We start from the raw sequence: 24,814 nt of genomic DNA, 5'->3' as shown, positions 1-24,814 counted from the left end.
AGAGATGCAAATGGCTCTGGTGTGGGGTCTCTCCAAGGACTGGCAACGACAAGGGTATAGGCAGCGGACATGTAAAGTGGTGTCCTCCACAGCTCATCACACAGAACTGTGTGTGTGTTGGCTGGGCCTCTTTACACTGCCACTACAGCCAGCTCAGAAAGAAATGCAATTTTTCTCATCACATTTTATTCACGGACCTTCAATCCTTGGACAGATCACATTCAAGAATATCAAAAGGAAAAAGCCTTGTGTAAATGCCCTCAAACACAAGACAATGAAACACTTGAGAAATATACACTGTCATTTAATCCCCGTTAAAATCAATCAACACCAGTGGAGGCTGGTGGGAGGAGTTATAGGAGGACAGGCTCATTGTAATGGCTGGAATGGAATGACCGGAAGAGTCAAACATGTGGTTTCCATGTTTGATACCGTTCCAATTATTCCATTCCAGCCATTACAATGAGCCCATCCTCCTATAGCTCCTCCCACCAGCCTCCACTGATCAACACATACATTACATATGCAAATACAATAGATTACATAGTACAGGTGTAATATATACTCTACTGCATGCACATAACATATATGAATAGGGGCGCCAGGTAGCCTAGTGGTTAGAGCGTTAGACTTGTAACCGAAAGGTTGCAAGATCAAATCCCCGAGCTGACAAGGTAAAAACATGTCATTCTGCCCCTGAACAAGGCAGTTAACCCATTGTTCCTAGGTCATCATTGAAAATAAGAATTTGTTCTTAACTGACTTGCCTAGTTAAATAAAAAAAATATATGGGGGCGAGTTATATACAATTGATAATCCATAATGTATTCTTTTTCCATTTTATTTATTAGGCTTTGTCCAAAATGGCACACTATTCACTAGATAGGGCTCTACTCATATGGGCTGTGGTCGACTCTAGTTCACAATTTAGGGAACAGGGTGCCATTTCAGAGTTGCCCTATAGTGTTTTTTTATTTTTACATATTAACACACGTAACCTTTTCACAGGGGAGTAAAACACAGTATACAATGTTGCCCTGTCATCCTAGTAAACCAGTAACTGTAACCACACACTGTATCTGTTATTTGTAAGCAAATTACCCTCTACTTCACCATAAATAGAGAATTACAAAAATATACCCTACTTCCAACAGAACTGCAGCGAGAAAAGAGCTTGGAGCATGGAATAAAAAACAACTGAGCAAACTGTACGAATAAGAAAAATGTGGCAAGAGAGGAGAGAGAAAGAGATCGAATGAGAGGGGGAGAGAAGTAGTCTGGGTAACAGTCTGTTTTGCTATCATTCCACTCCTTGCCACTCCTGTGATGCTTTGGCATACAGTATGACAGAGTAGAAGGAGTGGAATATAAGACAAACGGACTGGTACCCAGGCTAGGAGAGAGGGAAGAGAGAAGGGAGGCTGGTGTTGTGGTGAAGGACAGTAGAAAGGTCTGGAATGTTCTGGGGCGGAATTTCTTAACAGGGTGGAGGTGATATGGTTAGGCTGGTGGGTCTCCTGGGATGGGTTTCCTTCCCTTTTTACCCCCAAATACAAATACTCAATTTTGAAGAGCAACAATGGAAGTTGTAGTTCTAGCGAGAATTGTAGTTTAGTAAACAATGTGTAGTGACCAGCAAGGCAGTTAAAAACTTTCTTCAAGTCCATGTTTAGTGCGTACATTCACAGGTACAACACGTCCTCCCACAGGCTTAGAGGGTGTGTGTGTGTGTGTGTATGAGAAAGCAGACAGCTGTGCTACTTCTTCTTAGCATTGACACTCTTGCAGACCCAGTTCATTCCGTCCTGAAAGGAAACAGAAAGAATAAAATGTCACTTCCTGAAGTGAAAACATGAATTGACCCCAACCCCTGTTGTAGATGGATGGGTTAGGGCTGGTGTCTCACCTGTACCCCCTCTCCAGTGAGGGCGGAGCAGGACTGGATCTGCCAGACGCGGTCCCGGATAGTGTGCAGGTTGAGTCCCTCAGCGATCTCAGAAGCTGGGGCAGCCGTCAGCAGGTCTTGCTTGTTGGCAAAGATCAGCACTGGAACCCCACTCAGCTTCTCCTCATCCAACAGCTCAGCCAGCTCCTAGAACACAAACACAAATCAGCCTGGGATACCAATATAAACTTAAATATACGTAGAATATGCACATTACACAGCCCACAAACATCACTGAAGAGAATAAAAACTCACCTGTCCCGTCTCTTCAAATCTTTTTCTGTCTGCACTGTCGATGACGTAAATCTGAAATACAGTAGTATCTCCAATCAAAATGATTAATCACACACACTACTGGTGTGTGTATGTATGTATACACATATATAAATATAAAAGTCATACCCCCGTAAAGGAAGCTATGGTTGAGCCACTCACCAGCACGTCAGTGTTCTCAAAGTAGTTTCTCCAGTAGGGTCTGATCTTCCTCTGTCCCCCGATGTCCCACACATTCAGCTTAAAACCCTGAGACTGAACACTCTTTATGTTGAAGCCCTGGAGAGAGAGAGGGGGGGGGGGGTTGGGTTTAGAAGTGTTAAGGCTCAATTTGAACAAACCTAACGCAATGGTAAAACTAAGTGCTGGCAGCAGGGCTGGGTTTCGCTGAATAAACAAGCTGTAGGTGTGACGAGGGCTTGGCCACTCAAGGTGTTCCATGGCTTAATACTGGATGAGTTTCTCTCAAGTTCTGTAGGTTATTGACGGTCTTTGTAAGTTATTGACAACTAACACACTCTTTAACGGAATCATGGCTCTCTCCGGATATACCGTCACCATCCATACAGCCAGCTGTGTTCTCAGTACACCGCGCAGACAGGAATAAAGAACTCTGAGTTGAAGAAAGGCGGGGGTGAATGTTTCATAATTAACTACTCATGGTGTGATTGTGATAATGTACAGAAACTCAAGTCCTTTTCTTCACACGACCTAGAATACCTCACAATCAAATGGTGACCGTATTACCTCCCAAAGGAATTCTCTTCGGTTATAGTCACAGCCGTGTATATTCCCCTTCAAGCCGATACCACGACGGCCCTCAAGGAACTATACTGGACTTTGTTCAAACTGGAAACCATATATCCTGAGGCCGCATTTATTGTAGCTGGGGATTTTAAAGCAAATTTGAGGAAAACGCTACCGCAGTTCTATTAACAACTTGACTGTAGTACTCGTGCTGCTAAAACACTCGACCACTGCTACTCCAACTCCCGGGACGCCTACAAGGCTCTCCCCCGTCCTCGGCAAATCAGATCATGACTTAATTTTATTTACCCCATCCTATAGGCAGAAACTCAAACAGGAAGGACCCGTGCTAAGGTATATTCAACGCTGATCTGACCAATTGAAATCCAGGCTTCAAGATTGTTTTGATCACGCGACCTGGGATATGTTCCTGGTAGTCTCTGAGAATAACATTGACGTATACACTGAAACGGTGACCGAGTTCATCAGGAAGTGTATGGCGGATGTTGTTTCCACTAACTATTAAAACCTACCCAAATCAGAAACTGTGGACAGATGGCAGCATTCGCGCAAAACTGAAAGTGCGAACCCCTGCATTTAACCATGGCAAGATGACTGGGAATATGGTTGAATACAAATACTGTAGTTATTACCTCTGTAAGGCAATCAAAACAGGAAAAACATCAGTAAAGAGACAATGTGGAGTCGCAATTCAACGGCTCAGACACAAGACATAAGTGGCAGGGTCTACAGACAATCACAGATTACAAAGGGAAAACCAGCCACGTCGCGGACACCGACGTCGTGCTCCCGGACAAGCTAAACACATTCTTCACCCGCTTTGAGGATATCACAGTGCCACCGACGCGGCCCGCTTCCAAGGACTGTGGGCTCTCATTCTCTGTGGCCGACAAGATTAAGACATTTAAACATATTAACCCTCGCAAGGCTGTCGGCCCAGACGGCATCCCTAGCCGCATCCTCAGAGCATGCGCAGACCAGCTGGCTGGAGGTAACTGAACTAAATTACTATCACCCCGTAGCACTCACTTCTGTCATCATGAAGTGCTTTGAGAGACTAATCATAGATCATATTACCTCTACCTTACCTGACACGCTACCCACTTCAATTTGCATACTGTCCAAATAGATCCACAGACATCGTACTGCCCTATCCCATCTCGACAAGCTGAATACCTATGTAAGAATGCTGTTCATTGACTATAGCTCAGCCTTCAACACCATAGTATCCTCCAAGCTAATCATTAAGCTCGGGCCCTGGGTCTGAACCCCGCCCTGTGCAACTGGGCACTGGACTTCCTGACGGTCCGCCCCAGGCGGTGAAGGTACGAAACAACACCTCCACTTCGCTGATCCTCAACACAGGGGCCCCACAAGGGTGCGCGCTCAGCCCCCTCCTGTACACAACAGTTGTCGTCTACAAACTTGGCGCAGGAAGAAATGGCAGCAGTTTTACAGGCTTCTAACCAAATGTGTTTTTTCCCGCGTTATTTGTAACTTATTTTGAACATAATGTTTCTGCCACCATATCTTACGGCAAAAATTAGCTTTTGGATATCAGGACAGTGATCACTCACCTCGGATTAGACAAAGTTTTTTTTCTTCAACAAGCAGGAAGCACAGGATATACTGCGAACACCCGACAAGGCCGACATCCCCGTTATTGGCAAGAGAAAGAGACGCAGGTACAGAGGACACAGAGCGGGGCGCCTCGTAAGGATCCGGAGAAGGCGAGTGGGAAAGCTGCCGTTAATATTACTCGCCAACGTACAATCATTGGACAATAAATTATACGAGGTACGATCACGAATATCCTACCAACGTGGCAACAAAAACGGTCACATCTTATGTTTCACGAAATCGTAGATGAATGAATGATGACATGAATATTCAGCTAGCAGGATATACGCTGCACCGACTAGATAGAACAGAACACTCCGGTAAGACGAGGGGGGGGTCTGTACATATTTGTAAACAACAGCTGGTGCACGAAATCTAAGGAGATAAACTATAGACCACACTATTTTCCAAGAGAGTTCTCATCTACACTTTTTGTGGGTGTTTATTTACCACCACAGACAGACGCTGGCACTAAGACCGTAGTCAGTCAGCTGTATAAGGAAATAAGCAAACAGGAAACCACTCACCCAGAGGCGGCGCTCCTAGTGGCCGGGGACTTTAATGCAGGGAAACTTAAATCAATTTTACCTAATTTCTAACAACATGTTAAATGCGCAACCAGAGGGAAAAAAAAATCTAGATCACCTGTACTCCACACACAGAGACGCGTACAAAGCTCTCCCCCGCCCTCCACTTGGTAAATCTGACAATTCTATCCTCCTGATTCCTGCTTACAAGCTAAAATTAAAGCTGGAAGCACCAGTGACTTGGTCTATAAAAAAAAGTGGTCAGATGAAGCAGATGCTAAACTACAGGACTGCTTTGCTATCACAGACTGGATTATGTTCCGGGATTTTTCCGATTGCATTGAGGAGTACACCACATCAGTCACTGGCTTTATCAATAAGTGTGTCGATGACGTCGTCCCCACAGTGACTGTACGTACATACCCCAACCAGAAGCCATGGATTACAGGCAACATTCGCACTGAGCTAAAGGGTAGAGCTGCCACTTTCAAGGTGCGGGACTCTAACCCGGAAGCTTATAAGAAATCCTGCTATGTCCTCCGACGAACCATCAAACAGGCAAAGCGCCAATACAGGGCTAAGATTGAATTGTACTTCACCGGCTCAGACGCTCGTCTTAGGGCTTGCAAATTATTACAGACTACAAAAGGGAAGCACAGCTGCGAGCTGCCCAGTCACATGTGCCTACCAGACGAGCTAAATCACTTTATGCTCGCTTCGAGGCAAGCAACACTGAGGCATGCATGAGAGCATCAGCTGTTCTGGACGACTCTGTGATCACGCTCTCTGTAGCTGACGTGAGTAAGACCTTTAAACAGGTCAACATTCAGACAGATTACCAGGAAGTGTGCTGCGGGCATGTGCTGACCAACTGGCAGGTGTCTTCACTGACATTTTCAACATGTCCCTGATTGAGTCTGTAATACCAACATGTTTCAAGCTGACCACCATAGTCCCTGTGCCCAAGAACACTAAAGGTAACCTGCCTAAATGACTACTGACCCGTAGCACTTACATCCGTAGCCATGAAGTGCTTTGAAAGGCTGGTAACGGCTCACATTAACACCATTATCCCAGAAACCCTAGACCCACTCCAACTTGCATACCACCCAAACAGATCACAGATGATGCAATCTCTATTGCACTCCACACTACCCTTTCCCACCTGGACAAAAGGAACCCCTACGTGAGAATGCTATTCATTGACTACAGCTCAGCGTTCAACACCATAGTACCCTCAAAGCTCTAAACTAAGCTAGGGATCCTGGGACTAAACGGCTCCCTCTGCAACTGGATCCTGGACTTCCTGACGAGCCGCCCCCAGGTGGTGCACATCTGCCACGCTGATCCTCAACACTGGAGCCCCTCTGGGGTGTGTGCTCAGTCCCCTCCTGTACTCCCTCTTCACCCACGACTGCATGGCCAGGCACGACTCCAACATCATCATTAAGTTTGCTGATGACAACAGTGGTTGGCCTGATCACCAACAATGACGAGACAGCCTATGGGTAGGAGGTCAGACACCTGGCCAGGTGGTGCCAGAATAACAACCTATCCCTCAACGTAACCAAGACTGAGGAGATGATTGTGGACTACAGGAAAAGGAGGACCAAGCACACCCCAATTGTCATCGACGGGGCTGTAGTGGAGCAGGTCGAGAGCTTGCTACTACTCTCTGTTTACCATATATGCCTAGTCACTTTAACCATACCAACATGTACATACTACCTCAATTAGCCCAACTAACCAGTGCCTGTATATAGCCTCACTACTGTTATTATTCATTGTCTTTTTACTGTTGTTTTTGTATTTCCTTAATTATCTATTGTTCACCTAACACCTCTTGTTTTAACTTAAAAATTGCACTATTGGTTAGGGTCTGTAAGTAAGCATTTCACTGTCTACACTTGTATTCGGCGCACGTGACAAAAAGAGCTTTCATTTGATTTGTAGGCCTGATTACCAACAATGATGAGACAGCCTACAGGAAGGAGGTGAGGGCCCTGGGGGAGTGGTGCCAGGAAAATAACTTCTCCCTCAACGTCAACAAAACGAAGGAGCTGATCGTGGACTTCAGGAAACAGCAGATGGAGCACCCCCGTATCCACATCGACCCGACCGCAGTGGAGAAGGTGAAAAGCTTCCTCCAAGTCCACATCACCGACGATCTGATTTTTTAAAAACTTTTTTTATTTATTTCACCTTTATTTAACCAGGTAGGCAAGTTGAGAACAAGTTCTCATTTACAATTGCGACCTGGCCAAGATAAAGCAAAGCAGTTTGACAACATACAAAAACACAGAGTTACACATGGAGTGAAACAACATACAATCATGGTCCAACCACACAGACAGTGTGGTGAAGAAGGTGCAACAGTATCTCTTCAACCTCAGGAGGCCGAAGAAATTTAGCTTTGGCCCTAAGACCCTCACAAACTTTTACAGATGCACAATTGAGAGCATCCTGTCGGACTGCATAACCGCCTGGTACGGCAACTGCCTGCAATCGCAGGGCTCTTCAGAGGGTGGTGCGGTATGCACACGCATCACCGGGGGCACACTGCCTGCCCTCCAGGACACCTACAGTATCCGATGTCACAGGAAGGCCAAAAAGATCATCAAGGACATCAACCACCCGAGCCACTGCCTGTTCACCCCGCTACCATCCAGAAGGCGAGGTCAGTACAGGTGCATCAAAGCTGGGACCGAGAGACTGAAAAACAGCTTCTATCTCAAGGCCATTAGTCTGTTAAATAGCCATCACTACCTGGCTCCCACCCAGTTACGTAACTCTGCACCTTAGAGGCTGCTGCCCTATATACATAGACATGGAATCACTGGTCACTTTATTAATGTTTACATACTGCTTTACTCATTTCATATGTATATACTGTATTCTATTCTACTGTATTTTAGTCAATGGCACTCCGACATTGCTCGTCCTAATATTTATATATATTTTTTATTCCATTCTTTTACTTTAGATGTGTGTGTATTGTTAGATACTACGGCACTGTAGCTAGGAACACAAGCAGTTTGCTACACCCTCAATAACATCTGCTAAATATGTGTATGTGACCAATACATTTGACTTAATTTGATAAATACCAATTCGACTGGGGGCACAGAATATTCTCATCCTAGTCCACTGTGGATAGATAGTTCAGTTTACAGTATTAAATAGCATAGGCTACAGTAACGAGTGATAGCAACAATTAAAAAAATAAAATATAAAAAAGAGGGGAAAAAACATCCACTGTTTGCTCAATATGTTGGAGTGCTGACAGGCAACATCTTAATTGGCTTCAACAAGTATTGACCTTTACGCATTGCACTTCTACCGCAAAAAATAAATAAATACTAGGCTCCCCTAAAGGTGTGTTCCTCATTACCTGTGTGGGAGTGATGTGACTGATGTCCTCAGAGGCCAGTTGTTTCAGTAGCGTGGTCTTTCCTCCGTTGTCCAAACCCAACAACAAGATCCGAACCTCCTGATCAGGTGTGCTCTTTAGCTTTCGAAGGATTGACAGCAAACCCTGCAATATATCAAAACCCAATCCATTATGGGTTATCCTGAGTCGTGACATGACCAATGGAGGAGCATACCTGCTATTTGCCAGAAGATTCCGACCCTACCGTTATGCTCGTTTACAAGGGTTCGGAACGCAATCATGGTTACATTAAAGGAAAATCCACCCAAAACAAGTAATAGCTTTAATTTACAGTGTTAAATAACAATGTGAAAACAATATATTTTTTTTAACAAATGTTCCATTTTGGCGTTACAATAAGGTTGGTAGCAACATGGAAAGTCGTGGTGAAAATCTGTTGCAGCTCAAATAGACTACAAATTCCACAACGCAATGCTCGCTCTATGGGCGGGCTAGCTAGCAAATGTAGCTACACACAATAATATCAAAAACAATATTAGCATGTAAAGTAACTACTTAGTGCAGTTTGTTTAGGCTATTTTACAGCTATCAATTTAGGAGTCTACAATCTCACCATATTCAACCTGCAGATAGATGTGCCGCTAACATTCGCAACGGCAGATATACTTTTGAGGAAATTGGAAACGTTGCCCACGCTACGTCAATGGGCCGTACGGTGCATTCTGGACGATTCTGGGACAAGGAGCGCTCTCCTTCAAGGAGTGAATGGAAGTCTTGGGCGCTAGCTTAAAAACCCAACAGGGAAAACAATTTTGTCAACAAGAAGCACAACATTACAAATATTTTCCGAGATGTGAGATAATTAACCTGCCATCTGTAATATCTTACAGCTTTGGAATCGTAACATTACGTACTTTCAAATAAAATAGGCACGTTTATTGAAAAGGGATTACGTGACGATCAGTTTAGTAACCGCTTGACGCAGCATGTCAACATTAACGCGATTGGTCGACAGTCTGCTGGGTGGGGCGTTATGTTCCTTAATTAAATAGATTCCTATATCCTTCTATAATATCTCTGGCAACGGCACCATGCTATGCACACTGAACTAAACAGGCAGACAAATAAGGAAAATGTTTTAAACGCTCCGTTAAATAAAAAAAAGATGATCAATGGCTCATTCGATAGAAGACATCGGCCAGTATTGAAACCATTTTCGCGATCTAAAAGTCTTATTAACTTCCAGTATTCCTATTAACTTCAAATGTAGTGAGAGCCACGATCACAGTGCCACGTCAAACCGGCCGGAATTCTGCCTGCTTGAATGCCAATAACTCAGATACACAAACTTGAAATGATACGGGGAATCCATAGAACATCACTCGGAGACGCACAAAAACAATATAACGTTCAAAATGGGTTAATCTTTCCTTTAAGACACCATGGAGGTGGCGCAAAATATATAGTACCAGTCAAAAGTTTGTCATTCATTCCAGGATTTTTCTTTATTTTTACATCGTTGAATAATAGTGAAGACATCAACACGATGAAATAACACATATGGAAACATGTATTAACTAAAACATTTTTTCAACAAATGTTAATATATTTTAGAATTGAGATTCTTCAAAGTAGCCACCCTTTGCCTTGACAGCTTTGCACACTCTTGGCATTCTCTCAACCAGCTTCACCAGGAATGCATTTCAATTAACAGGTGTGTCTTGTTAAAAGTTCATTTGTGGAATTTCTTTCCTTCTTAATGCGTTTGTGACAAGGTAGGGGGGTATACAGAAGATAGCCTTATTTGGTAAAAGACCAAGTCCATATTATGGCAAGAACTGCTCAAATAAGCAAAGAGAAACGAAAGGCCATCATTACTTTAAGACGTGAAGGTCAGTCAATCAGGAACATTTCAAGAACTTTGAATCTTTCTTGAAGTGCAGTTGCAAAAACCATCAAGCGCTATGATGAAACTCTCATGAGGACCACCACAGTAAAGGAAGACCCCGAGTTACTTCTGCTGCAGAGGAGAAGTTCATTAAAGTTACCAGTCAGAAATTACAGCCCAAATAAATGCTTCAGAGTTCAAGTAACAGGCACATCTCAACATCAACTGTTCAGAGGAGACTGTGTGAATCAGGCCTTCATGGTTGAATTGCTGAAAAGAAACCACTACTAAAGGACACCAATAATAAGAAGAGACTTGCTTGGGCCAAGAAATATGAGCAATGGACATTAGACCGGTGGAAATCTGTTCTTTGGTCCGACATGTCCAAATTTGAGATTTTTTGGTTCCAACCGCCGTGTTGTGAGAAGCAGAGTAGGTGAACAGATGATCGCTGCATGTGTGGTCCTCACCGTGAAGCATGGAGGAGGTGTGATGGTGCTTTGGTGACACTGTTGGTGATTTATTTAGAATTCAAGGCACACTTAACCAGGAAGGCTTTTTTCATGTTATCCAGAGCGTTGGTGACTGTAACTGTGCTGCTGGCAACAATTTAGTTATGCTTTTTTGCCTATGTTTACTGACACTGGCCATATTCAATGGGTGTTGAGTGTTCGTAAATTCATCAGTTATTCTGCGCTCTGGCACACAGACGAGAGTGCTCTGAAATAGAGTAGATGGCCAGACTGAATTTACAAACGCATCCAAAATGATTACTTGCATAGTGGAGTATTTTGTTAAGACATGTAGCTAGCTAGCTCTGCAGGTAGCTAATAAACCAGGTTCAATGTTAGCTAGCTAACATTAGGCTATATCTAGCTAAGCAAATGGCTCTGAGATACGAATAATAAGGTCATACACGTAACATTAGCGAGCCAGCCAGCTAACGTTAGCTTGCTAGGTAAACAATGAACCAATCACAACTCATGATGTTACTACCCTGCATGAATCTGCAGGTAACTTAGCTAACCAACCAGGTTCAATGTTAGATAGCTAACATTAGGCTATAGCTAGTCAAGCAAATAGCTCTGAGATACGAATAATATGGTCATACACGTAATGTTAGCTAGCGAGCCAACCAGCTAATGTTCGCTAGCTAGATAAACAATGAACCATAATCACAGCTCATGACGTTACTATCCTGCATGAATCTACAGGTAGCTAACCAACCAGGTTCAATGTTAGCTAGTTAACATTAGGCTATAGCTAGCCAAGCAAATGGCTCTTTCTGTCAATATTAGAAATGTGTCATATCTGAAAATGTAGCTAGCTAGACTATCTTGTATACATCATTCCTGGTTGGACGCGTCTCCGCTCTGATGCCATGGTTGCCCTTAGTTTGTATATGTAATCCTGAGACACCTGTTGTTGTCTCAATCTCCTTAGCTATCATACTCGAAATCCACTGATTTCAAAACTCAGTCCTCCAGAAGGTGGAGAGCAACACTTACGCAGTTTTAATACACGATACATGAAAAAAAAAGCCTCGGTAGAAAGAATTACCTAGACATACTGACAGGCTCAAATAGACAGAAGTGTGCTATATGGCAGACCAATCCCAAATCATCTCTCGGCATGTCCAGCCCACTCGGGGCGGCAGGTAGCCTAGTGGTTAGAGCGTTGGGCAGGTAACCGCTAGATCGAATCCCCGAGCTGACAAGGTAAAAAGTTGTCCTTCTGCCCCTGAACAAGGCAGTTAATCCACTGTTCCTAGGCCGTCATTGTAAATAAGACTTTCCTAGTTAAATAAAGGTTACTTAAAAAAATATATATATATTTAAAAAGAAATCTCTGCCAATTATGGCTAGCGGAAAGGTTGCCGACTTTCTGTGCCTAAACCAACTAGGCTCGTAATTTAACAATTTTATTCGTATTTACAGATGGCATACAAGGTTGTTATTAAGGCACATGAAAGTTCACATGTTTGAGAAGGCATTTCTGCCAAAAGACATATTTTGATTAAAAAAATATATATGTTCAAACGGCTCTTCTGTGAAGTAGTGACCAGCGACATACACCTAGTTTCCTCAAACGGGTTTTTGGGTTACTACATGATTCCATATGTGTTGTTTCATAGTTTTGATGTCGTCACTATTATTCTATAATGTAGAAAATAGTAAAAACAAAGAAAAACCTTTGAATGGGTAGGTGTGTCCAATCTTTTGACTGGTACTGTATGTGTCGGAAAACGTACCTCAATGGGATATGCCACTGTACGGCAAATGTAACCTTTATCCACACTGATACATTGAGAAGATTGAAATACTTCTAGTTTTCCTGGAAAACTCATGCTAGCTAGCAGTAACCACTGCAGACATTTTGGAATGACACGTCGCGTTGAACAACAAAGTAGCTGATCGGCCGACGGTGCCATTTCAAAATGGCTGCGGTGGCTACTGCTAGCTAGCATGAGGTTTAAAAGGACCGTTATCCAGAGAAAATAGCAGCATTTCAATCTTTTTGATCTATCAGTGTGGATAAATGTACAATTTGGAGTACAGTGGCATATCCCATCCCTGCTTTGAGGTACATTTTTCAAACCATATCTCGGGCCGGCTCAACAGTGTCTTAATGTAACCATGATTGCGTTCTGACCGTTGGGAGCCGGCTTGCATATCAGAAGAGCCGAATCTATTTATAAAAAATAAAAATAAAATAAAAAAATATGAATAATCAAAAGATTTAAATGAATAGAATTAAATAATTCAAAGAACAACATTTTTTAAAATAATATAGGCCTAAATGCTCAAGCGCACACACAGTCGTTCTGTCTGTCTACTCAGACTAACAGCCCCACCTGTTGCTCCTGTCAACCAATGAACCAAAGATGCGTGAGGGAGGGCTGAGCCAACTCACTCACAGTCACACACTTAGCAGCCGAAGAGAGAGAGGAAGGACAGCTGTGAAAACAACAGCTGGAAAATGAGTTGGAAGCACAGTAGCATTTGGATGCATTTTAATAATGTCGACAATGTTAGAGCACAGTGTAGTATTTGCCAAAACAAAATCTCATATAAAGCCGGTTCTACGCACAACCTACACCGGCATATGCGAACTGTGCACCCAACTGTGAAGCTAGCTGTAGCGGCGCTTCGAGAAACTAGCAGGCCTGCTAGTGATAGTGGTGGAGCCAGCACCTCCACACGTGGTGATGTACCCACTCAGTCAAGTAGGCCTACTCCGCAACCCACAGCAACGCAGTCTTCTATGGACCAGTTTATGGCAAAGTCTGTGTCTGTAGCAGAACAAGGCCAAATTGATATTGCATTGGCTAAAATTATTGTCACAGCTTTCCAGCCATTCTCGATCGTGGAGGACTGAGTTTTAGAAATTATAGCAATAGTCTAAATCCAATGTACACAATTCCAAGCAGGAAAACCCTTTCAAAATCACTTATTCCACAACTGTACGAGAGCACACAGGCTTCAGTGTGAGAAAGAGTCCAAAAAGCTACTAGTTTGCCTGACCACTGACTGCTGGACATCAAGGGTAACCACTTCTTACATGTCGGTTACATGTCAATTAATTGAAGATTTTTTTATGTCTGGCTGTCTTCTGGACTGCTTTGAGTTCAGCTACAGATACACCTCAGAACTTGGCAGAGGAACTGTTGAGTGGCCAGAAAATTGCAAGTAGATGGAAAAGTGGTCTGCTGTGTTAGCGACAATGCAGTTAAAATGGACCCATCATCCATGTCTTGCCCACACAATCAACCTGATTGTAAGAGATGCTCTGAAGGTGATGAAGCCCACTGTGGACAAAGTGAAAGCAGCTGTGGAATACTTCCACATGAGCACAGTAGGTGCTGAAAAACTAATGTCTACACAACGCCAGATGGGGATGCCTGAGCTGAGGCCTAGACTGCACTACTAGGTGGAATTCAACATTTTATATGTTGAAGCGGTTTCTTGAGTCAAAGGATGCCACCATCTCTACCCTGGCCATTGTCAATGCACCTGTTGATGCTCTGACCCAAGAGGAATGGGAGGTGGTGGAGGAGATGTGCAGAGTCCTGGAACCCTTTGAGCAGGTCACTGTGGAGATCAGTGGAGAGAGGTACAGTAAGCAATTATTACTACATCATTATTTAATCCAGTATTATATATGAGCAGGAGATCAGAATGTAGTATCAGTAGATAAAACATGAACCTAAACTAATAAGTTACTGTTCTCTCTTTTCAGCTATGTGACAGCCTCAAAAATGATACTCCTGTGTAAGGGTCTGCAGCGAATCACAGCCAGCCGCCAGAAAGAAGCAAATGTAACCACAGGACATATGACAGAGCTGATGGAGACCCTATGTTCATCAATGGACAGAAAGTTCCACAGAATGGAATATAATCACGTGCTATCAGAAACCGCTGCACTTGACCCCAGGTTTAAGAAGTTAGCCTTCAGTGATGCCAGAGTGATTGATGAGGCTCTTCAAAGAATAACTTCAGCAGCAGGGAGGGGCAGCCCCAGCAGTTAGCTGGCTCAGGCACCAGGGCAACAGGAAGAAGAGGGATCAGATGGAGCAGAATCACCAGCAGCAGTGCCACAAACGTATGCTGTTTGGATGCTGTTTGATGAGAGAGCAACTGGGGATGCAGCATGAAGGAATCCCTCAGCAGATGCCATAATGGAGGTCTGATCCTATTTGGAGGAGCCCCTTCTCCAAAGATCTGCAGATCCTCTGAGCTGGTGGAAGAACAAGGCCTCTGTCTACCCACGGCTTACTAAAGTCATGACAGGGAGACTCAGCATAGTGGCCACATCTGTTCCCTCTGAGAGGGTCTTCTCGAATACGGGACAAATAATTACTGAGAGAAGAAACCGCATCAGCCCCTCGAAAGTGAGGCAGCTTGCATTTCTGAATGCAAATCTCTCAAAAGCAAATTATGGTCAGCATTGCTGTGTGCTGCTGGTTATAACGGGCTGCAGGTAGCCTAGTGGTTAGAGCGTTGGAATAGTAACCAAAAGGTTGCAAGATCGAATCCCTGAGCTGACAAGGTAAAAATCTGTTGTTCTGCCCCTGAACAAGGCAGTTAACCCACTGTTCCTAGGCCGTCATTGAAAATAAGAATTTGTTCATAACTGACTTGCCTAGTTAAATAAAGTTAGAATAAAAAAATGGCAATAAAGGAGAGAAAAGAGGGACCAGTTTAAGGTTTTAAGTGGGATGCTGCAGTTTTGCATATTGTTATTTTTCTTTGATATTATTTATGTTGTTCAGATTGTTACATTTATATGCACTGAAGTTATACTTCAAAGGTCGACTGATTAATCGGCATGGCCATCACTACCAAAGATTATAGGGTCGCCTAGGAAACATGTTACATCCCTTTGGTTCCTACCCTGTTACAATTACTCGTCCATGGCATTTTCATTCGTTGTCATGTAAAACAAAACTGTACTCAAAGTGCTCACTATTATTTATATTCTAAATATAGAATTACAATAAACATTCTATTTCCATGATTCCAAAAGTTCACCCAAGTGTTTTGATCTAAATCGCAATTGCAACGTTTGGTTAAAAATAAGGCCCAGTATTTTTTCCCATATCGTGGCAGTGTGGAAATTATCTCAAATGAGTGCAGGAATTGATGGAAATGCAAGAAATTATTTTAGGTTGAAGTTGAATCGAACAGTATAAAACAATCTGAATGGACGAAGACCCATTGAAATAATTTAGAATATATGTATTGCCACCCTAGGGTCACGCACTACTCGTACAGCAAATGTAGAACTTTTATTAATCAAAAACATAAAATACCGTCAAATTTGAAAAATACCATGGGCATGATATGATATTTTGTCCATGTCGCCCAGCCCTAAGAGGATACAGAAAATAGAGAACTATTCTCGAAATAATAACACTCTTCAGGATGACACGGTGGTTTCAAAGATGGAACGTGTTCTGAAGCGACTGAACTAGCTAACTAATTATGTAGCTATCAACAGTTTCAATTGAGTTTACCTCGCTAGTTAGCTATACTACTAGGCTGCACATCTCATAATAACAAAAGAAAAACATAAGAACAAGGTCCCTCACGACGCCAGGACAGCGGAGTCAATCACCACCTTCCGGAGACACCTGAAACCCCACCTCTTTAAGGAATACCTAGGATAGGATAAAGTAATCCTTCTAACCCCCCCCCCCCTTAAAAGATTTAGATGCACTATTGTAAAGTGGTTGTTCCACTGGATATCATAAGGTGAATGCACAATTTTGTAAGTCGCTCTGGATAAGAGCGTCTGCTAAATGACTTAAATGTAATGTAATGTAATATAATGATGCTAGCTAAACCAATAGAGCAACAAGACCGCTGGCGCTGCAATCAGCTTTTCCAACATCTTAATTTTTCACCAATTTATGAAGGGTACAGTGGCAGTAATTTGAAGGGGGAAAATGCAATAGTAGTGTTTATTATGCATTTATTCGGTTCGATCTACATTCTAACAGCAACGTATCACAGTAAATTTAACTCACCATATTGTTGCTTTAGCTAGCGATCTATCTTCCCAAGACGCTGCCGAGGTTACTAGGGCGTGATGACGTTTTACACAAGCTCACACGTAAAGCAAATGAACTTAACGTTACAATTCGCCACTTTCGCTAATACCAAAATCTCTGTGAACAAAACATTCCTCACTTCAGAAATACATTGTGTACTAGCGGAGGCATAAATACCAACACTGTGTATTTATCTATATTTTGTATTTATCATTGTGAGGTCGCGTTAGCCATAATTATGTACTTTGCCTTTGCTTTAGAAATAAAGGTAAAGATCTACTGCATGCAGAGTTTAAAAGATGAGATGACTGAAAGTTCATATGAGTATTTATTTCTGGGGACCGACATTCGGAAAAGGAGAAACAAGATGTTATTTAACCATAAATGGTTCTCGAAAAACATTGTTCTTGTCAGCCAATTAGTTGATAATAGTGGGAATCTACTTACATGGAGAGAATTTATGGAAAGTTACAACTTTGAGGTTTCAAGCAAGGAATATGACACTGTTATTAAAGGTATACCTAGTGGGATAAAAACTTTACTTCAGAATAATACATATTTTGGAATATCTCCGATTGTAAGCAATGTTCAGGTGAATGGCGTTGGTCTACTAGATACGACATTCAACAATCGTTTATTAAGGGATATTTTCTACAGGAAGTCTATTCCATCTGCGATATTTTGTTGGACTTCATCGTTTGACGTAAACTGGCGCCGTGCTTGGCTCACTCCACACAAATTTATGGTGACCAATAAAGTGAAGGAGATCTCCTTTAAGATAATCCATAGATTCTATCCGTGTAATAGTTTGATTTCTAAATACATACTTGATGTTACCAGTGAATGCAGTTTTTGTGAACTAGAAACTGAATCTATTGAACACTTATTCTGTAATTGTTTATATAGTGAAGTGTTCTGGACTGATGTAAAACTATATCTTGGCCTCAAATTGCATACAACCATTGAAATTTCAAAGTTTGACATATTTTTTTACTACACTGATTCCACAATTGAACGTGAGTATGTCATAAATCTCTTTATTTTATTAGGAAAATGTTTCATACACAAATCAAAATTTATGAAGAAAAAGCCCCTTTTCTTAATTTTTTTAAATCTGAGGTGGAAAACTATTTAGAGTCTTTAAAACGTATACAAAACAAAATGTCAAAAAAATGTATTCGCTATATGTCTGTATTTGATTTGATATAATGTGGAATAGTTTTTTTTCTTTTTTTTTGTCATTTCTTTGGAATCCCTCTGGCTGTTATGTTTATGTTTTGCATGTTACTGTTAATAATAATAAAATCAAAATAAATAAAAAACATTCGGAAAAGGAGCTGCCCCAGTCTGTGATTGGAGGAAGCGGTGCCACGTGCACCCTCCCCTACTACACCAACTGCTGAGATCTTGACTTGAAACATTTAGCAAGTTACACTGTATCATCTTGCAGTCCAGCGGTGAAAGGTAACGTCTGTTTCTTCTGCTACTTTGTTGCAGATATTGATACAGTTAGTGTTTTTGTTGCCAGCTATCTCTTCTCTCATATCTGGACAAAGCTGCTAGCATGCTTCGCAAAATGCGGGTAACATGACAGGCAAGTTGCATCAGTCTGAATGATAGCTTTACGGTGATTTCAAGAATGTCCCACTATTTTTTTAGTTTTATTTAACTAGGCAGGTCAATATGATGGTCCAATGCATAATGAGGAGTGCAGCTGTTCTAGACTTGCAGAGGCACAGGATGGATGTCAACAATTCATCTAGTTTCTCGACAGTCTTGCACAATTGCGTTGAATCTAGATAACTACTTGTTTACTGCTGCGGTTAATTGCACATCGACATGTCTTTACTAAATCCTTTTTAGGTTACTAGTTCTCTCATAGTTTAACTACAGACTCGGAAAATCTCTTATCTTTGCTTCTTCTCCTCATTTCCTTTCCTTTATTTGCACTGGTTCTGAAGAACAGGTTTCACTTGCATGTCAACCCAACCACATTGCTCCCATAGACCTTAAAACCAGTAGCTAGTGTTAGCGCTTACGTCATCCACGTAATGCTAAAAACATCTCCCGATGGTGCATGAAGCCGGAAGTATTTGAAATTGAAGCATGCCGCCTTAAAAAATCTCCGATTTCCGGGCGTTCAAGACATCTGGGAACTCGGAACAAAATGTACTCCGACTGAGATTTTCGAGTTCCCAGTTGTTTTGAATGCAACATTTGAGTAGAGAAACCAGCCTAAGTCATGTCACGATTCCAAAGCTATACGATATTACTAGAACAATTTAACTATCTCACATCTCGGAAAAGAGGTGTAATGTACTTCTTGTTGACGTAATTCATGTTAATGTTGCTTTTTTGACTTAGAGCTCAATTCACTCCCATTCACTCCTTGAGGGAGCGCTCTCCTTGTCCCTGAATCTCCCAGAATGCACCGTGGGGCACATTAACGTCGCGTGGGCAGCGTACAAAATGGGGGTTAATACGATTCTAATGGAGTTTCCCATCTCCTCAAAAGTATCTCTGGCCGAATGGCACCAGCAAAGGATTATGGTCGACATAGTTGTTTTCATCCTGCCTGAGAGTCAACCAGAGCCTCTAGAGTAGACTGCGGCCCATGGTTGGTCTGTCAGCACGAGGTCCTGTGTGACGACAAATGTAGTAGTCAGAATTGATCACTATTTAATGAAATATCTCAATTTGTAGAGAACTTTCCAAGAATTCACTGTGGGGATCAAACATGAACATAATAAACAGATTTTAGAGCCCCAAAAAGTTCTTACAATCGTAAATTACATAGGGCTATGTTGCTACGCAGTAGCCGACCAGTAGAGCTTCCACAAACGTTTATTTTCTGCGACCATATAGCAGCGGAAGAATTCAGTTTGAGTCGTCAAGCAAAGGTTTCACACCCTGTGTTTTCAGATCAGTGCAGATGGAGAGGGGCAACTCTAGAGTATTGAGATGCAGCCGTTGATGATTGAAGTCCAGTCTAACTAGCTCGCCCTGGGGGAAATAAATACCTGTGGTTGATAATATCCTTACTTTATTCTCAACCTCATCACATCACACGCTTTCAGGCTTCTCTTCAACTCTCTGACCCCCTTGTTATTAATTCACATTTTCCTCCCAGTCCCCTCTCTCCCTCGGCCCTTACTCTCTCTCTCTTCACACCATTCATACAAAACGTTTGTTCATTAATTCATGTTTATTCATCCATTGACTTGGTCAGTGATATAGTGATATGTCGCTGTACTGAGATGCTGGGCTTGGTCTGGGTTCATTCCTGCTCATTGTGCAGCTACAGCAGAGAGTGTGCATGACCCTGCTGTTCAAACAAACAGCTCCGACCAGCTCTGGATCCAGCCGGCTTCTAGCCTGGCTCTCCTGGGCGCATTTCAATACTCTCTAGAATGGCCTCCTTTCCATCCTCGCCTAGTCTTTTTGCGTGCACTGCTCTGATCTAAAAAACTTAGAGATTATACTTTAATCTGGAGATCTGTTTGAACTTATCCAGTTTTGGTCAACATACTGTTTTTTGCTGCTGCAGATGCTAAGCACTCTCTCTGGCTGTTTGAAATGGGTAGGAAGGAAATGCTCTGATGCAGACAATGCCACACTGTGACCCCAGATTAACTTTGATGGAACTCTGGAAGGGTGGTTTATTAATTAAACTGATTCTGTTACGCAGTCTCCTGTGAGAGAATCAACTCTGGTTAGTTGTTTGCTGAGTGAGAGAGAGACACACACACACCGCAGGAACCACAGGGAGGGCTGCCCCAAGGCTGGGTTCAAAAGTTATAGCTCTGAGCAGGTCTGATTGGTTAGGAAGTAGGTTACCCAGAGAACCCTGGGAGGAGAGATTTTATTATTTTATTTTTACAAAGGAAACTGAGGATGCAAATTATGATACTGTATGTGGTCCCAAGATTAGTCCTACACTTTTTTTAAGCTTACACCAAAGTCAAGGCTATTCTAACAACTGAAAACAGAAAGACTCATGTGTTTCTGTCTTTCCAGAGGCAGACTGGAAGGGCTGAGTGGACCAGGTTGGCACAGGACCAAGGAGCCAAACATTGACTGCAGGCTCGACTCGGTTTGGGACAGGCGAGGTGTTTTGGAGACCATATTTGTGACTTTAGACCTAGGTTGTGAGGCGGAGGGTCGCGATGGCAGTGAGCGGGTTTGACATTGACATGCCACGGTGGGATCAGTCCACGTTTATGGGAAGATTGAAGCACTTTGCCAACATCACAGACTGGAGGACAGCACTACTGCCGGACTCACGACTGGACGAGGCTAAAGCACTGGTGGAGAGCTGCAGGTAGCGCACACACAGACACCACGAGGTTAGAGCATTTGGCCAGTAACCCAAAGGTTGCTGGTTCGAATCCCAGAGCCGACAAGTAGAAACATCTGTTGTTGTGCCCTTGAGCAAGGCACTTAACCCTATTTGCTCCAGGGACACTGGTAAAATGCTGGACCCTGGCTCTGACCACAACTCTCTGCTGGTGTCTCAGGTGGAGTTGGGATATGCTAGAAACACATTTCCAATACACACTTGCACATGTGTCTAATAGGACAAATATAATTAAGCACCCACCAAATTATATTATTATTATTATTATACCACTGAAGTTGTAATTCCATTATGTCTACAGTTTTTGTTCCCTGTGATGAGAATTTGGGTTCTGTGTGGTTCTCCTGTTCTAGAGCGGGGTCCGTTCCCCCTGGCACCACAGAGGAACAACTGCACTACGCCAAGAAGCTCTATGACTCTGCCTTTCACCCTGACACTGGCGATCGCATGAACCTGATTGGTCGAATGTCCTTCCAGGTACCTGGAGGGATGGCCATAACGGGCGGTATGCTACAGTTCTACAGGTACACACACTGATTTGACTACAACAGATCTTTAGGATAGCCAACCATGGGTGAGTTTGGAGCGATGACTTCTAATCCTACATTTTATATTCTTCTTTCCCCACTCTCTTTCTATCATTTTCTCATTCTTTCTCTCTAGGACAGTCCCTGCTGTAGTGTTCTGGCAGTGGGTGAATCAGTCATTTAATGCTCTGGTCAACTACACCAACAGAAATGCTGCTTCCCCCATCACACCCAAGTAAGACCCTGCAGACCACACCCACCCACACACTGCTGTGTTGAATGTATTGCAATGTACATGGAGAATATTAAGAACTATTTAAATGTCTTAAACTCAATCTCTTTTCTCTACCTCTTCAGTCAAATCGGAGTAGCCTATTTAACAGCGACTAGCACTGCTCTAGCCACTGCTGTGGGACTTAACTTCTACACAAAGGTACAGTTCAAAGAACTCAACACACAGACTGGTTTGATTGATTACATGTTCAACCTCCCCTTACCGTCTTGTCTCTGCCCTCCTCTGTAGAGAGCCCCTCCACTGGTGGCGCGCTGGGTTCCGTTTGCAGCCGTGGCGTCCGCTAACTGTGTCAATATCCCAATGATGAGGCAACAGTGAGTACATACTCAATTGAAGTCACTTGAGTATTAGCATCTATTCTGATAGTGTATTAGCATCCCCCATGAAGACAACAGTGAGTTGTTGACCTTCTCTTTTCTCAGGGAGCTCCTGAATGGCATAGCTGTAACAGATGAGAATGGAAACAAACTTGGCTATTCCAAGGTAGCAGCACTGGGAATATCTGGATAATTAAATATTCTACTAAATATCCAATTTCTGACTGTTACACAATAGCAGAGAAATTACATTGTACCTACTCCTCCGTTCCCACATTTTCTTTCTTTCCAGAAAGCAGCTGTGAAGGGCATCACCCAGGTGGTCATTTCCCGGATTACCATGGCAGCACCGGGCATGAGTACGTTTCAGAGGTTTAAGGAGGAGGGGAGCTGTAGAGTTTGAGCTCAGTCCTCGCTCCATAGACAATGGAAAGCGGAGCTGTGTTGGAGTGTGACCCTGTTGCTCTCTTCAATGACTCATTCCTCTCCTCTTGTTTCCACCTGCCACCCTCTCCTTTATCAAATTTTTTTTCTCCCTTTCCCCCTCTCTTCTCCTAGTCATTCTCCCCGTCATCATGCAGAGACTTGAGAAATTCAAGTTTATGCAGGTGGGCCTTTTATTCAAATACACCAAATACTGCTACTAGACACGCATAGCATAGGCTAGCTAGCTACAAAGTTATTGAATAAGCATTCCTAGTTACAGTGCTATTGACTAAATATCCACAGTTACGTTGTTCTTGACTAAACATGCTGACAGTGCAGATTCTGTCTTGCGTTGCATTGCAGTTTATTGCTAACAAGCTCTGTCTTTCGGTTAACAGAGGATCACCTTCTTCCACGGACCTTTACAAGTCATGATGGTGGGAGCGTTGTAAGTAGGAATGTTTTAGGAGGTTGCACCATGAAGATTTGTTTGGTTCAGGGTTTTTTTTGGGGGGGGCCTGCTCAAAAGTAGTGTACTATGTAGGGAATAGGTACCATTTGGGATGCACATACATGTCTCAGTAGGCACAGTCACCTAACTATGTCTGTTTTGCAGTCTGGTCTTCATGGTGCCTGCCGCCTGCTCCCTGTTCCCTCAGCAATGGTAAGTAGCCTGTCGACTGGGAAGCATTCAGTTTTGCGCCTTCATGATGTTAGTAGCTGTTTTAGTATTAGGCTCTCCCTTGGTTTAGGTCTCACTCTTCCTCTCCATTTCTTTCAGCTCCATGGCCGTGTCTAAGCTGGAGCCAGAGCTAAGGGAGTCCATTTTGTGTCGTTACGGGGACAGTGTACAATACGTCTACTTCAACAAGGGCCTATGAACACACACACACACCTGCCTTCTTAATCATTGTCCAATCAGGGAGAGCGTCTGAACGTTTTTATAAATGAGCCAATCAGCATCTTCTGTTCATAGGATAAATAGCGTTCTCCTTGTTTGTCTTTGTCTTTATTTTCAAAGAATCTTTGTGATTTTAGGGGAGATGTTCTTAAAGAGTTCAAATGTGTGTTTGAATTGTCTTTTTGGACCACTAATCACCTTTTTATGCGGGTAAAGTACATGTCGGATAAAAAAAAATGTCACGAGGCCTGATGGAAACAGCAAATTTGTCTGTAAACTTTCGAAATTTCGACAAAACAAAATACACTTGACAAGGTGGGATCTTTTTGTGTCTGTAAAATTAATTCTGCGAGAAATGGTGGTGGAAACACTTATGTATAAATATTGATAATAACCATCATATTGAAGTAAACTTGATATGTTGTGTGGTCCTTCCACTATGACTCAGAAAAGCATACAGTTTATTAGGTTACAGAGGAAATAAGTTACTCATAACTGATGAAAGTGCACGGTGCGGCGCTTGATGCACCTTTCCGCTAAATATCGAGGGTCTTAAATATAAATGCAACATGCAACAATTTCAATGATTTTACTGAGGTACAGTTCATATAAGGAAATCAGTCAAATTAAATAAATAAATTAGGCCCTAATCTATGTAGTTCACATCACTGGGCAGGGGCACAGCCATGGGTGGGCCTGGGAGGGCATAGGGCAACCCACTGTGGAGCCAAGCACAGACAGTCAGAATGAGTTTTTCCCCACAAAAGTGCTTTATTACAGACAGAAATACTCCTCAACATTTTTTTTTTTGTGACAAAAACAGCAGTAGAGTTGAAAGTGCAAAGGAAACCCATTTAACTTGTATTTTTTTATTCAGTCCATTGGAATTTAACTGCAAAAGTTATTTTATGTGCACTATGTCGTCATGCACAGCCTTTTATCCGCAACAAGTCAATTTGATGAAAACATATCTCTAGTGGAAAATAAGCTTTTTTTTATTCAATTTTTAGAATATTTGCTTGAAAA

General features: G+C 42.6%; 2 protein-coding genes across 4 annotated transcripts; one reads left to right on the top strand and one right to left on the bottom strand.

The window, feature by feature from the left end:
• Nucleotides 1-288: 288 nt before the first annotated feature.
• arl3b (ADP ribosylation factor like GTPase 3b) lies at nucleotides 289-17,037 on the bottom strand. 2 transcript variants are annotated; one of them, XM_014213407.2, is made up of 6 exons: nucleotides 16,942-17,037; nucleotides 8,525-8,668; nucleotides 2,381-2,497; nucleotides 2,201-2,251; nucleotides 1,907-2,092; nucleotides 289-1,805 (listed from the first exon to the last, which is right to left on the bottom strand). In XM_014213407.2, exons 1-6 carry the CDS (start codon nucleotides 16,942-16,944, stop codon nucleotides 1,758-1,760), a joined length of 549 nt encoding a protein of 182 aa, XP_014068882.1. In that variant the 5' UTR covers nucleotides 16,945-17,037; the 3' UTR covers nucleotides 289-1,757. The 2 variants fall into 2 exon arrangements, with proteins under 2 accessions (XP_014068882.1, XP_014068889.1); XM_014213414.2 differs by lacking the exon at nucleotides 16,942-17,037 and adding an exon at nucleotides 9,138-9,430.
• Nucleotides 17,038-18,408: 1,371 nt separating this feature from the next.
• Nucleotides 18,409-24,109, top strand: sfxn2 (sideroflexin 2). 2 transcript variants are annotated; one of them, NM_001140603.1, is made up of 12 exons: nucleotides 18,409-18,429; nucleotides 20,983-21,286; nucleotides 21,676-21,846; nucleotides 21,986-22,084; nucleotides 22,207-22,282; nucleotides 22,373-22,458; nucleotides 22,567-22,627; nucleotides 22,754-22,820; nucleotides 23,020-23,069; nucleotides 23,286-23,335; nucleotides 23,504-23,551; nucleotides 23,669-23,873. In NM_001140603.1, exons 2-12 carry the CDS (start codon nucleotides 21,132-21,134, stop codon nucleotides 23,766-23,768), a joined length of 963 nt encoding a protein of 320 aa, NP_001134075.1. In that variant the 5' UTR covers nucleotides 18,409-18,429; nucleotides 20,983-21,131; the 3' UTR covers nucleotides 23,769-23,873. The 2 variants fall into 2 exon arrangements, with proteins under 2 accessions (NP_001134075.1, XP_045572124.1); XM_045716168.1 differs by lacking the exons at nucleotides 18,409-18,429; nucleotides 23,286-23,335 and adding an exon at nucleotides 18,539-18,559 and having other exon boundaries at nucleotides 23,669-24,109.
• Nucleotides 24,110-24,814: the final 705 nt, after the last annotated feature.

This window comes from Salmo salar, chromosome ssa01 (assembly GCF_905237065.1).
Source record: "Salmo salar chromosome ssa01, Ssal_v3.1, whole genome shotgun sequence".
Classification (NCBI taxonomy): Eukaryota; Metazoa; Chordata; class Actinopteri; order Salmoniformes; family Salmonidae; genus Salmo; species Salmo salar.
The sequence above is the reverse complement of the archived record's forward strand: the minus strand, read 5'-3'. Positions and strand labels throughout refer to the sequence as shown.

Coding starts and splice junctions, on each gene's coding strand:
- arl3b (XM_014213407.2), bottom strand. Junction 2,252..2,380: donor TTGAGAACACTGACGTGCTG/GTGAGTGGCTCA, acceptor ACTGTATTTCAG/ATTTACGTCATCGACAGTGC. Junction 2,093..2,200: donor GATTTGAAGAGACGGGACAG/GTGAGTTTTTAT, acceptor TTTGTGTTCTAG/GAGCTGGCTGAGCTGTTGGA.
- sfxn2 (NM_001140603.1), top strand. CDS start 21,132: ATGGCAGTGAGCGGGTTTGACATTGACATGCCACGGTGGGATCAGTCC. Junction 22,283..22,372: donor GACTTAACTTCTACACAAAG/GTACAGTTCAAA, acceptor CCTCCTCTGTAG/AGAGCCCCTCCACTGGTGGC. Junction 22,459..22,566: donor ATCCCAATGATGAGGCAACA/GTGAGTACATAC, acceptor CTCTTTTCTCAG/GGAGCTCCTGAATGGCATAG.